Genomic DNA, 14,039 nt, shown 5'->3' with positions numbered 1-14,039 from the left:
TTGTCTCTTATTCAAATTTTTGCACATGACTGCATCCTAATCATTCATACACACCATCAAGAAACAAGGGACAGTGAGGGAGGAAAGGAGTCAAGAGAATTAGAGATTCCATGTCCATCACTATGCACCTTTCAGCCCTACTGCTGACTCCCTGGGTGACCTTGCTTAAATTGCAACCTTTCTGTCTTCCTTTATCCATCTAATATGAATCTAACTCCTATGGCCCAATATTTGTTTAGCTTCTAGGTCTGTTATGAAGCTTAATTAATGTTTGCCAAAAGCTTTGAGATCAGATGATTGAAAGTGCTTATATAAAGTTCAAAATATGACAAAGACAATGAAGGTGTTTTGGGGAGGCAATGGATGGACATTTTGGCTAAGTGCCAGAAAGTTTAATTGAACCAAATAGCTTGCAGTATCAGGGCCACCTCTGTTTGTTTCTAATTCATCAATTAAAAAATATCCAAAGCTCTTTAAATAAGGACTTGAACATATTCAGCTGTATATGGATCCAGTTGCCTATATTTCTATGATTTGAAAACAGAGCTACCAAACCAGGGGGTGGGGAGAGGTCAACTATTAAGCCTTAAGCATTGTGCTGTAAATAAAATCTGCTTTACATAGCTTGTATCCTCTGTGGACAAACATCTAGCACAAATTACAAGCAAAACCTTTCAGTTTAAAGCAATAAACTGCTTCTGTTTGGGTTTTTTACATATAACCTTTAGCAAAAAGCTGAATGTGTTATATGTCAGATATTTCTAATACTGCCATATTAAGCAGCAAAAAGGAAATTAAAATTTAAATATAAAGGAATTCAGGTTTTAAAAATATTAAGTGTCTCCAAACCTTTCCCATTATTGTAACTGGCAAGGTAAAATTAAGGGACATCCATACATAAGCTGCCTTAAGTCTCCAAAGACAAGATATATATTCACTAAGGAATTAAATGATAATTATACTTATCATTTAATTTCTTCCAACCCAACAAAATAATGAAAAGAACATTGTGTAAAAGGATCAAGCTTGTCCATTTGTCTGATATTTAGCAATACAACTTCCTGATAAACAGAACAGACTGGGGAGGGATGTAGGGTAGCAGCAGCTGGACCAAAGCCCAATATTATGACTCCTCCATACTAAGACATCCTCCCTTCTACCTTACCCCAAGCATGCATCTATACAGCTTTCTGTATCTTTGAGTTTAGGAGCATCGTCAGGATCCAGGACTTTCATTAAAATGGAGGCAGCATCCTACAGCTGTAATGTAAGCTCCACTCCATTTGTATGTGCAAGGTCACAATGGACACACAAAAGGGTTCTAGCCTGTACCTCATAGGCACAATGTTGCTTTCATCATTTGTTCCACCTCCACTGATGGGATGTAAGACTAACCAAAGCTCACCCAAAGAGCTTCATGCCCAAGCAACAGCATGAATCTGAATCTCACAACCAACTGCTTCCCCTCTTGACTTTGTCAAGCTATCTCAATCTCTGGGAAATCCTTTGTGTTGGGGGTGCCTCTTCTTTCTTGTCAAATTAGGAATTGGGATGAGCAGTTTTAAGTGTTGATATTCAAAATTTGGAATGTATAATGCACAAACTGAATTGAATGATTTTCAGGCCTTTTTGGCGTTTGTTCTTTTAAAAGTTATTTTGACATGGCTGTTATTTTTGCTTTTTTAAAACATGTATATTTATGTATTTTGTTCTTTTGAAAAGCTTTCTTTTAAAAAAAATACTTGGTGAGATTAATTGCTTCTTAAAATACTTACAAAACATTCTGAAGATAAATTAATCCCTTTTTTATTAAGTGACAGTGGAAGAGCAATATTTCTATCCTATGAGAAAAAGGAATATTTAGTCTAGGGCATTTAGAAATAATATTAAAAACGGACTATTTCTAATCATGATTTAAGCAATTACTAATTTTCACAATTGTTTTTGTATTTACGGGGAAAAATAATTTTGAAAATTATTTCTATTCCTCATCCTAGAAATGTATTTCATCCAACTTAAGTCAATTAAAATAATCTATTTCCTCAATAAAAGAATTAAAGAATTATACATAACAGCAATTTTTCAGTGAAAAGATAATGGATCTGACATTTTTAGAACAAAAATTTGATTTTTATATACAAGGAAGCTAATCCTAATCCAAATCCTACATTAAAAACAAGTACCATCATAAAACAAAATTACAAAACATTATTTTCTCAAATGTTAAGCATTTATTTTCCTAAATGTTAAGCAGACATGTATTTTAGTTTAAAATGTTCATAAATGTTTAGACCAGGGAATCTATGAGTATTTAATAAATTTATTATGAATAGGCCACAAAGCTCATAATGAAACTCATATTTCCTTTCCCTTGGATCAAGGAAACTAATCCTAACCCAAATACCAGTATAAAACAAAAATGACCAGCAATAACAAAAGATATTACTATTATGAAAACTCTGAAAGCCTCCACATCACTGATAACTTTCACATAATATCTAAGCAAGTCACTTCTCTATTGGAGGCAGTATTCTTGGCTGTGAGAGCAAAACATGCCCTCTGTTGCTGAAGGAGAACACTTTCCCAACTGTCTCTTTTTGACTACTTCAGTACCAGGTGTTTTTTTTAGTAACAATTCCAGCAGAAGACTGAATATAGATACAACTGAAATGGAAAATTCCAGGAAGTGCATATTACTCTGGGGCATCCACTGGGTGGGACTTAACATTGGATCACAATACATAAAATGAAAGGGCCAAACTTTTCTAAGATAATTTTTCTATCCAACATAAGGCAAAGTTGCAATACAGAAATTCCAAACTGAAAACCCATGGATTTACCAAATATAGAAATCTGAGAACTAAATATATAATCCCCGCAAGTCCACTCTCACATGTGCTATGTTTTCAAATGTTTAAATTTTCATAGTTTCAAGTTTTTAAGCCTCCTATCAAATGTACAAGTGGGAATTCCAAAAATGCTTTTTAGCTGGAGGATTGAGAATCTCCATAGACATACAAATGTACAGTATATCTTGAGAATATCCATTTGGTTATAGTGGTTAAGGCACCAGACTAGAAACCCCATGTTCTAGTCCTGCCACAGGCCCAGAGCCAGCTGGGTGACCTTAGGCCAGATATTCTCAGCCCACAACATCAGTTAACCACTTCTGAAAATCTTGTCAAGAGAATTACTTGGACCTGTGCAGGTAGTCACAAAGAATCAACATTGTCTTGAAACAAATAAAATAAACTAGGTGTCTTGAAGTACGCTAGTTTTCCAGTATATTATTTACACTCTTTCTAGGACTGAGCTTTATATTTGTTTTTTAAAAAATCTCAAAACACTTCTACCAACTATAACATTTGTAACATTCAGGTATCCGTAGCTCACTTGTATCCATTATGATTCTAAACTGCCACTTTTATATGCATACATATAATGTCTACATATAAAAACATGACTGCTATTATATAAAAACGTTTTTATTATAAATGTGCATATAAAATGTGACTTTTATGTGCGTGTTTAACTATTTTCTGTGGGATGTTCAATCTGGTGCCTGTCATGAACAAAGCAATACTGTTATTCATTACACAAAATACATATCTCTAAATTTAAAGGAAGGTAGAATTTGAGGTCATATACTATTTGTCCTACAGAGCAATCATTGTTAAAAAAAACAAAAAACTAGACACTGCTGTTATGTTAGAAAATTATCCATCCACTTTTACTGGGAAAAAAAGCTCTTCTTTGGGTAGAAACACTTATTTAAAAGCAGCAATTTAATGTTAGGCCTCTATAGACTAATTAATGCACAGTTTTTCAATTGGTTACTAAACAATTTTATTTGAATTCAGCTTCTCTACACTTTGCTTTAGTTTATTTTGCTTTATCTTTATTGAAACAATGATGGGAATTCCTAATGTGCTTAAAGCAAATTAAAATCAGTTCCCTTTAGTACTATAAATATCGTGAATATGAACATGGATTGAAAACGGAATATAGGCTGCTTGTCATGATTCAACCCTTGTCTAAATATGATCGCCAAACTTTGTGGAATTTAGTATCAACAATATGACATATTAAACATCACTTGAAAGCCATTAAGGTTCTAAGTATGAGCCAAAACAGATGGAATATCCAGCAATGGTTCATTGTGATATTTTTTTATATAACAATATCCTGACTCGGAAGTTTGATAGCAAACTTAGCACTCTTTTGGTGATAATAGTGGCAGATGTTTAATGCCTATAGATTTTAAATATTCATTTAACCCTTTCACATTGCATCTGCTCCTATCAACAAAATTTGTATACTCTGATTCTGTTGAATAATAAAGTAATGCTTTGAAGATTAAAGTGAATAAAAATAATTAATAAAAGTTCTGTTCTAGTACATGTGCAACGTACTTTTAATTTGTTTGCTTTTATTTTTCATATTTTTAAATTAGCAATAAAAATGAATACCACAGTTCAAAATTCAGTTTTTTTAACTAGGATGTGTAGAAATCTCCAAATTTCTAGATATGTAGAAATATAATAAAAGTACAAAATAAAATACATGGACATTAAGGAATATATGAATATATTTTCTTATTTAAAAAACTGATTTCATTAGTCATTTAAAGATGCATTCATATACTCACAATACCAGATAGAAATTCCTTGAAAAGTCGGGAGTTTTTACTTGCATTAAGATCCCTTTGACCTTTATTCTGCTTACTTAAGTTTCACAGTGATTTCTGATCCTACACAAACAGTGGCAGCTGGGCAAATTCTAAAATTCCTTGAAAATGCATATCTGAAACATAGTACTTCCTAACTAAAGATTATAAGTTAATGCAACTCTTAATCACTTGCTATAAACTGTTATGTTTAATTTAAACTAACTACATTCCAAATAGATATGTAAATCATCTTCTATTTAAGTCAAGACTGCTTTTCCAAGTTTGAAATAAAAGTGAGTAGATAACATTGAGACTATTCAGTGGATTTGTTTTAACCACAAAGCTGGTGGAAAAATAATATTAAGTGGTACCTGGATTTTGGTATGTCTTTGTTATTGTTGTGCAGGTTTTACTCACTGAAAGAAAGAAACAGTGCCATCTCCTGGCTGAACTATTAACTTACACTTTTTTCATGATATGCTGATCAGTTTAATAACAAAAATAGAAATATCACTAGCAGTTTCAAGCTTAAATTCCACTCTTCCCCAAGTGAATTAAATTCTCATTATTCCATAGTTCTATACTTAGATTAATAATATGCAGCATTAAGTAATGGATATATTCTTTGGTCCTTTGAAAAATAAAAGCCAGGCAGTAATATTTCATTTTTTAAAAATACAGATTCTGACTATATATATATTATTAGTGGATGGTTTTAAATTCGCTTCTTTTATTTTCAGCAGTGTTGTATTCACATCTAGGTTTCTTATTTAGACTAATTTAATAATTGTGGAATACCACTATATATACATTCAAAAGAAACCAAGCAACTGTGGGATTGTGCTGTTTTTTTTATTGTTTTCCATGGAGAAATACATCATCTGTTTACAAAATAGCTCTTGAAAAATACAAGGAGTACAGATACTATAAAACAAAGCAACTCCAGTCATGAGACACCTACGTACATCATGCGAAAGCAACAGTCTGATCTCCAGGTTATGAAAACTAGAATTAAAAAGTCACTATACAGGAAAGATTCCAAGTTCCCAGCTTGGCAAAACTTGGGTGCAGATACATGAAACGTTTAATAAAATGAAGGGGGGGGGGGATGTCCTGATGTGTAAACAAGACTAAATTTGTGCCTGGCAAGTTCGATCTAAACTCCATAGCTACACAAAATGCACAGATAGCTTGTACACTTCAACTGATACCCTTCTTGTTTGGGCAGCAGGGGAAAGAGAAGGAGCAAAGGAGGGTGTGGGAAAATTTAAGGGGGTGGAAGCTGGATCACTGGAGGCAGAAGAGGGCAGGGGTAAGAATTTTTTATACTAGACTTCATAGACAAAATGGCAGAAAATAAAGATCTTGGTTACTGCGTAGCTGAGGAGATAGGTAGGGTGAGTAAGCTACATTCTCTTGACTTTGGAAAATTAACTTATAGGGAAAAGGGAAAGAGCAATTAATTTTTTCTTTAATATGGAAATGCACATGTAGAAGGATTGAGCACAATGCAGGGAAGGAAGTTATTAAACATGCTGATCAGAAAAAATGGGAAGGGCAGTTTAACCATCCCACTTAATTTTGCTGAAATCAAGGTTACGTGTAGTTTGTTATCTCCATCTGATAATCACTGGCATTCCACACTTTCTGTTTAGTCATGAGAGATTTCCATTTTTAAACAAACTTGCTAATAATTTTATAGCTCTACAGAACAAAGCAAAAACAACTGGTTAAGGAGAGCTTTATCAGATAATTTAAGTGCCTGCTAGAAATGTGATTCTAAAAAAATGAAACATTCAGAATGTAAAGCTATTTTCAGATGAGCTATCTAAAAATAAAACTGTTAAAACCCTAGAGTAGGTAAGATCTGCCTTAAAATATGAAATCTTTGTAATGCAGACAGGACTCCTCTGGAGTATACAAAACTCTTATACTTAATGATGAAAAAGCCATCAAAACAGGACTATGCTTCACAGGCACACTTTATTTACTGTATTTCATTTCTGGGGGGAAATAGCATCTGTACCTAAGGGCTACAGAGCTTAAAAGAAAAACTACCAGCATTTCACTGACAACAATAGTCCAATTTTGTGCATACAAACGAAACATGAATTAAATGCAAACATTTCTTTTTCCTCTCCAAAAAATATGGTAATAGGAATGGGAAGGTAATAAGGAGAAGGCTTGATTAAACTGAAGGAAACAATTATTTGCTTTTTGATAGCTGATTTGTATGCACCATAAAATAACCCCAAAAATAAAAAATAGACAATTTCTTAATCATGTCCCATCAAATATTTTAAATGAATTTTACCAAACTTAGAACCTCAAGATTTGACATTTTCTTATAAGGGTTTGCTGCATCCTAATGGTGACTGAGCTAGATACAGTGCATACTTTTACCTTCAGTATACAATATATCAAGCCATTTTCTAATTTGAAGGTCAAAGATTTTGAAGAATTTTTTTTAATAAAAATAAAATCTATCAAGCTGAAGCACTAAAATTAGTCATATTCCAATAAAAAAGTACATAAAAGTGCATTTAAGGAATTCTTTTGCCAGTTTTAGCTGAATTTCTTTTCTTCCAAACAATGCATCAACACAAACCCAATCAGTACATCAAATATGGCTAGAAATAGTATCCCATTCCTTTTTTTAGGCAGTAATCCTTTAAAGAATTTAATGTAACTGTTGCTAACACATTAATAGTACTCCTGGCTCCACAAATACGAACCTGGACTTCCAGATCAAGTGATTATAGCCCAGCAAGGGAAGTGCACAAAATATACCTAAATCCATCTGTGTTCACATTCTCGTCTTGCACCTTCTGTTCTCCTTTCCAGTATTAGAAGACAACAGGTTAAATTGGCAGATACTGTTTATGGACCCCTGAGGTTGGTTTTACCGATTCAATCTTAGTTTTATTGAATTTTTGATAACTGGAATAGGATTTGCAGGGAGAGCAGGGATATCTGAAAGATCGGTACTGGGCATTTTCTGGGTAGAGAAAAAAGGAAGAAATACTAGATAAAATTTTGATTATACATTATTAAAAAGTTAAACATGAAACTTTCCATTTGTTGTAATTGTTTCAAATCTGAATGTCTCCCCCATTTTACAATTTGGGCCAATTTATTTCAGAATGATGCTAATAAACTTAACATGGATTTTTGAAAATTTACACAGAGCAACAAATTTCTCTGCTTCTTCACCAACTGTTGTTTTGGTTATTCAATATCTCCCATTACAATCTGCCGTATTCCAGAAATATAATTAATGTTCAACTTTGTCAAAGGCTGTAGAATCCACTATACATAATTCACTATGGGGGCACAGAAAGCAAAGAAATCTATGTGAATCCACAAATCAGAATGCAGACCACAGCTTTATACCTCAGGAGGTGGCAGTGTGTTGCCTACCTTGGCAACTAAGTAGGGTTGCTCTTAATTCAAGTTGGTTGGCTAGACTGCAAAGTAGTATCTAAGAGACAACACAACCACTTCTACTGTGCTCCCAAGAAAATGCAAAGATGCAGTTGTCAGAAGTCAAGTTGAAGTTGAAGACTTTGATTTCTACAAAACACAGAAATAGATTCATTCTAGTACCTGAGGAGCTTGTAGAGATACTGTGGTCTGAAGAGTTTCCTGCTGAGAGGCCATATCTGATTCTGTATCAAAAAGTTCCTGAAAAGAAGAAAAATATGCCAACATTTCTTAGTAGATCACTGCAATTCAATTATGAGTTATTTGGATTCCTAACATTTTAATATTAACAAAGTTTATTAAATTTATTTGGCAAAAAAAATAATCTGAGGTAGTTCAAACACAATTATATCATTCCCCTTCTAACATCTACTTTCAGAGCCCTGAAAAATGATTTCATTTTGCCCCATTTGTGTCACTCCTTGAGGTCGATTCTGTTGAAGTCACTGAGAATGAGGGGGTATTTCACCAAACCCACTTCCCTTGGAGGATTTATAACTGTCCCAAGCAGTTGGGACACTGGACAAGGACACTCTGGTTGCAAAGGAAGGGGTGAAGCAATTGAGGTTAAGGTGATTACCAAGATTCTGCTATTTTTTGGTGTGTTGAATTTGTCTTTTTTGGTTGCTCTGATGGACCACCCAAAAGTTGAAAAAGTCCTTTACAGAAAGTAAGAATTGGATCCAAGCCACTGAGTTCCCCTTTGTAGGTTCTTTTTTCAGTGCTCTGCCAAGTGACAGCCAACAGATGCCTACCAGCAGAGACTTGAGTAAAAACTATGCTGTAGTCTTTTCAGCTGCAGCTAAAGAGCCTTTTATTGTCCTGGATCTTTCAAAACTAAAATGTATTTTAATTTTAAACCATTATAATTGTTTTGAGCTCCTGTTAATGTCATTTTAGAGTGTAAGACTGTTTTTATTTTCTGCTATTGAGAAATGGTTATGATGTATTACCTATAATTGAATGTAAAAGTGTGTTCCAGTGATAAAATACTGCAGGAAGCACCAGAAAATTCCCTGAGCCAAAGAACCTGGCACAACTCTGATTATCGCTATTTCTCATTATTTCTCTTTTATTATTCTTTTTAAATCATTAAGCTATCAACAAATATTAATCGTTTTGAGCATACAGAAATTAAAAACAAATGAAAACTGTAGATTTCCTGATGCTGTTGAAGTCCATTTCCAAGCAACACGAACTCCTATACTAGTGGTCAGGGAGGATTAGTTTGATTCAAACTTTGGAGGCTGATTTTCTTAACTTTATCAAATCTCTCTTACTGAGAGGTACCATATCTGTCAATACAGTTTGAAGGGTAGGAAGCAAGTGGAGGAAATAGTTTTATGACCTCATTGTTGATTCTCAAAGGTATGTGATTGGAGTTGGTAAAGATGAATCTTCAAAGAAGATGGACAATTAAATTAGTCTATTGGGTTTATATGTATTAGAATGTCTTCAGTCAAAGAGTAGATTCTCAAAACATATAACAACTGGAGTGAAAATGATACCTTTGTTTTAAAATTTGTAGGTATTCAATACACTATAGCTCCTACACAGTATAAGAAAAGTACCTTAGTTTCCATCTTATCATGATCACTCATATCAATGCAACTAACATCTTCATTTATTTCGTCCTGTAATAAAGCAGAAGAATCACAAGGAAATGGGAAACCTGCCCCAAGAAACAAAAATAAAGCGTCTATCCAGAATTTAATTGCAACTAAGTTATATCTGTTAAGAACACAAGAATCCATAAAACTTGAGCATAACAAATATGAACAAAAAGCCATAATGAGCATTCATCATTGTGAAATCGTACCAGCATTCAATTGCAAATATCATGGTTTTGCCTGGTCACATAATTGCATAAATAGCTAATCCACTATATAAAATTTATTCAGGAATAGCTATATTGAGTTCTGACTCATCCCGCTACAAAGCACTGGTCTTATTTTATAGCAAAAGCACTTAGACTTATATATCATTTCATAGTTTTACAGCACTCTCTGAGCAGTTTACAGTCAACATATTGCCTCCAACAGTCTGTGTCCTCATTTTACTGACCAGAAGGGTGGAAGACTGAGTCAATCTCGAACCTTTCAGGATCAAACTCCAAGCTGTCGGCAAAGTTAGCTTGCAAAACTCCATTTTGTGTTTTATGTAACAAGGTTTTCTTAATCATCTTGGATATTTTTGTGTTATTTTGAGAAAAGATATTTTGAGTAAATGTTTTATATATATATATATATATATATATATATATATATATATATATATATGTATGTATGTATGTATGTATGTATGTATGTATGTATGTATATGTATATGTATATGTATATGTATATGTATATGTATATGTATATAATACGTTTGTGTCTTCTAACATCAAACTATATACTATCTCTCATTATGAAAATACAGAGATTGTGACTAATTATTAATAGTTTTTTTAAATTTCTAATCTACCTTTAAATGCTTTCTGAAAGTATATTATGTGCGATTAACTGTTTTAAATTCTTTATAATGTAAACATGCACTAAGGCAGTGATGGTTAATCTTTTCGGCACTGAGTGCTGAAACTGGAGCGTGTGTGCCAGAGCGCCAGAACCCAGAAGAGAGCAGCTGGCCAGTGCACATGCACGCGGCAACCAGCTGCTCTTCCAGGTTCCGGCATGCACATGTGTGCCGGGCAGTTAGTCCGGTGCGCATGCACACCGGCCAGCTGCTTTCTTCCGGGTTCTGTTGTGCGCATGTGCGCCGGCCAGCTAGTCTTCATGCGAAGACCAGGTGCCAGAACCCGGAGGAGAGTAACTGGCCAGTGCGCGCACCAGAATCCGGACGAGCAGCTGGCGACGGCGCACCTGCCCACAGAGAGGGCTCTGTGTGCCACCTCTGGCACGAGTGCCATAGGTTCACCATCATGGCAATAAGGTATTAGTGTTCCATTTAATATTTCTTTAAACTTTTATCATCACTCTCTCCCCCTCAGGAATGGGCAAATTTTTTTAGTAACCAAGACCTAAGAGAACCAAAATGAAAAAAACTTTCTGCTGAGCCAACAAGGAAATAGAAATACCTCATCAGTCTTTATTTTTTTAGGAGATTCTTCTTTATGGGGAGATGATGTCCTCTTCACACCTGCTACAGGGTTAGTTACTTTAGTTGCAGTGTTTCCTGAAGGTCTCTGTGGTTGGTTGACAACACGGGTTGAAGAAACTACTCTAGAGATGGTAGGCTTTGGTGGTGGAGAGATGGCTGGCTGTGTGGCAGTTTGAGGAATGCTTTCACTTGAAGTACCTATCGAAACATAATTTAATGTTTACAATATCATCCAAATTTTAGTTTATAACTTCAAGGGCAAAAAACAAATTTGAATTATTTTCTTCAAGCAAACCATATTCTTCATCAAGGGAGGTTACATTTTATGACTCATTTAATTGTAGTAAATTAAACAAAATATATGATTTCTTCTTATTTGACATAATTTATTCTGCGGGGTTTACTATCAAAAACTGCATATTCTGTCTAGAAAATTAATTTAACATGTTAAGGGAACTGCAAGCACCAAATCTATTGACATTTACCCATGGTTTTTGGTTTTGGTTTGTATTCTAAATTAAAAAATTTGGAACACACGTAACAGCATACATACATTTAAGTCCCACCTTTAGTGTTCTCTTATATGCAAGTTCTACTTAGAATTAATCATGCAAAGAAAGACTGGTTTGTACTCCCTCATCCCAATTTCAAGTTTTGGCTTATATACTTTAATTCAAAGCCTGTGCATAGCTAAAGTCAGTAACATCAATCAACAAGCAAATAAATTAACTAAAGACAACTTTGTCATTTCTATTTTGCTGCTTAATCAGTTATTCCAATGATTTAAAGTTGCAAATGATAGGTTAATTCTACACTGCAAATAAGTTGCTATTGAAAATCTAAACCCGACAAATGGGTTTCAATAATCTAGGAACAAATTTGAAGATTCATCTGGGTTTCTTACCCCCTGAGCTTTCACTGGAATTTATTTGTGGCACAGTGACTTCAGAAGCTTGTATGTTGGTCACAGATGCTGCTGTCACAGCTGGAGCAGGACTGCTTCTGCTAAAATATTTTTTTAAAAAGAGCATGAATTACAGGAAGGTATTACTACCAAGGCATCTTTCCTCTCTCCTCCACCTAAAGCTTTTGAGGTTTACGTCTTCTCAGTAATACTAAGATGGAACCAGTGATGTAGAACACATGCAGTACGTTATGTGGATTACTGGTTTGCATGTCTGAATTAACAGTATTATGCTTGATCTGGTAGACCCATGTGTCACTACAGCTTAATAAGCTGCACTGGTTACCAGTGAACTTCTGAATGCAATTCAAAGTGCAGGAAATTACCTTTAAAGCCCTTCATGGCATAGTGTATGATATAGATTTCTGCCCATCTATTAAATAATATCATTTATCAGGATATGTATAGTAGTATGGTACAGTACAATACAACACAATACAATCTTTGTAAAGATCCAAATTTAAAGGAAGAAATTAATAATACTTAATTAAGTATTGAAGGCGCCCTCTGTGCCACCTCGAATCAAGAATTCGCTGTACTTCATAGTGGGTCTGGCCTCCAACAATCAAGGGCCCTGGGGGATCACATGGCACCGGCCTTAAAGTTGACCCTACCACAGGCTTCAGGAGGCTACTGTGAAAAACGGGGTGTATCCTCCCTAGTAACCGGGGCAACTGCAATTGTACTGTGACCGGGTTGATTATTTTTACTATTGGAAATGGTCCTATGAATTTCGGCCCCAGTTTTCTGGTCGGGAGTCTGAGTCTTAAATACTTGGTGGAGAGATAGACCTTCTCCCCTACTTGGAATGGCCTCTGGGGGGCTCGGTGCTTATCTGCTTGTTTCTTATAAGACTGTGCCGCCTTGTCTAATGCCCTCTTGACGTTTTCCCAGGTTCTCTCAGCATTGCCATCTATTCGGTCAAGGTAACTGAGGAAGGAGGCTCCCTTGGGTACTCTGGCATGGGGACGAAATCGATGCCACTCACTATCTTAAATGGGGTTAGTCCTGTACTACTGTGGACAGCATTGTTATATGCGACCTCCACAAACGGTTTAAAATTTATAGTTTTTAAAATCTGAAACTATATATTATATAAAGTTAAAAGATTCTCTGTGTAAATATTATAGTATGAATGATAGATACCAATAATGCTCTGAACATTACGGTAAGTATTGGAGACAAATACCCCTGAGAGCTTCCAGAACTGTTCAAAGGACTTGTCTTCATAGCACTGGTAGGAGAAGGCACAGAAGTGCTGTTATCACTATCCATAGATAAGTCTAGGCTGCTGTCATTCAGCGCCGTCAACCTGACTCCTTCTGTTGAATGCTGCAACCAAGAAGACAATGCATGTAAAAAAGACATATTGTAATACAAAAATTAAGCACTATCATCTTATGGGCCTGTTCAACTATTAACATTTTATAGTTTGTTCAGGGACACCAGCAATTCTCATTCTTTCTGGACTTTCTGGACTACATGCACATATATGCACTGCAAATACACTGCTCAAAAAAATAAAGGGAACACAAGCAGAAGACATCCGAGATCTGAATGAATGAAATAGCCTTATTAAATACTTTGTTCGTTACATACAGTAGTTTTGTGTTCCCTTTAGTTGTTTGAGCAGTGTATAAACTACTGTATGTAAAGAACAAAGTATTTAATAAGGCTATTTCATTCATTCAGATCTCGGATGTCTTCTGCTTGTGTTCCCTTTATTTTTTTGAGCAGTATATATTGCTTTCAAAAAAAGCATACTAAATATATATTGACTGTTTTCTTACAATTATGTTATGAGGTATACAAGTGTTATAGAAA

At 34.7% G+C, this 14,039-nt stretch overlaps 1 protein-coding gene across 2 annotated transcripts in view; it reads right to left on the bottom strand.

Annotated features, from left to right (window-relative positions):
• Positions 1 to 5,502: 5,502 nt before the first annotated feature.
• PAPOLA (poly(A) polymerase alpha) overlaps positions 5,503 to 14,039 on the bottom strand; it is a 48,220-nt gene continuing 39,683 nt past the window's right edge. Inside the window, exons 17-22 of one of the 2 annotated variants that reach the window (XM_070941651.1) lie at positions 13,405 to 13,547; positions 12,156 to 12,256; positions 11,229 to 11,449; positions 9,724 to 9,786; positions 8,276 to 8,353; positions 5,503 to 7,667 (exon numbers count right to left, since the gene is read on the bottom strand). In XM_070941651.1, the coding sequence (XP_070797752.1) occupies positions 7,572 to 7,667; positions 8,276 to 8,353; positions 9,724 to 9,786; positions 11,229 to 11,449; positions 12,156 to 12,256; positions 13,405 to 13,547 (702 nt within the window). In that variant the 3' untranslated portion in view covers positions 5,503 to 7,571. The remainder of the gene's footprint in view (positions 7,668 to 8,275; positions 8,354 to 9,723; positions 9,787 to 11,228; positions 11,450 to 12,155; positions 12,257 to 13,404; positions 13,548 to 14,039) is intronic. The other variant, XM_070941660.1, reaches the window with a different exon arrangement.

The sequence above is a fragment of the Pituophis catenifer genome, unplaced genomic scaffold, assembly GCF_029215685.1.
Source record: "Pituophis catenifer annectens isolate HBS135680 unplaced genomic scaffold, rPitCat1.0.hap2 SCAF_1, whole genome shotgun sequence".
NCBI classification, from domain to species: Eukaryota; Metazoa; Chordata; class Lepidosauria; order Squamata; family Colubridae; genus Pituophis; species Pituophis catenifer.
The sequence above is the reverse complement of the archived record's forward strand: the minus strand, read 5'-3'. Positions and strand labels throughout refer to the sequence as shown.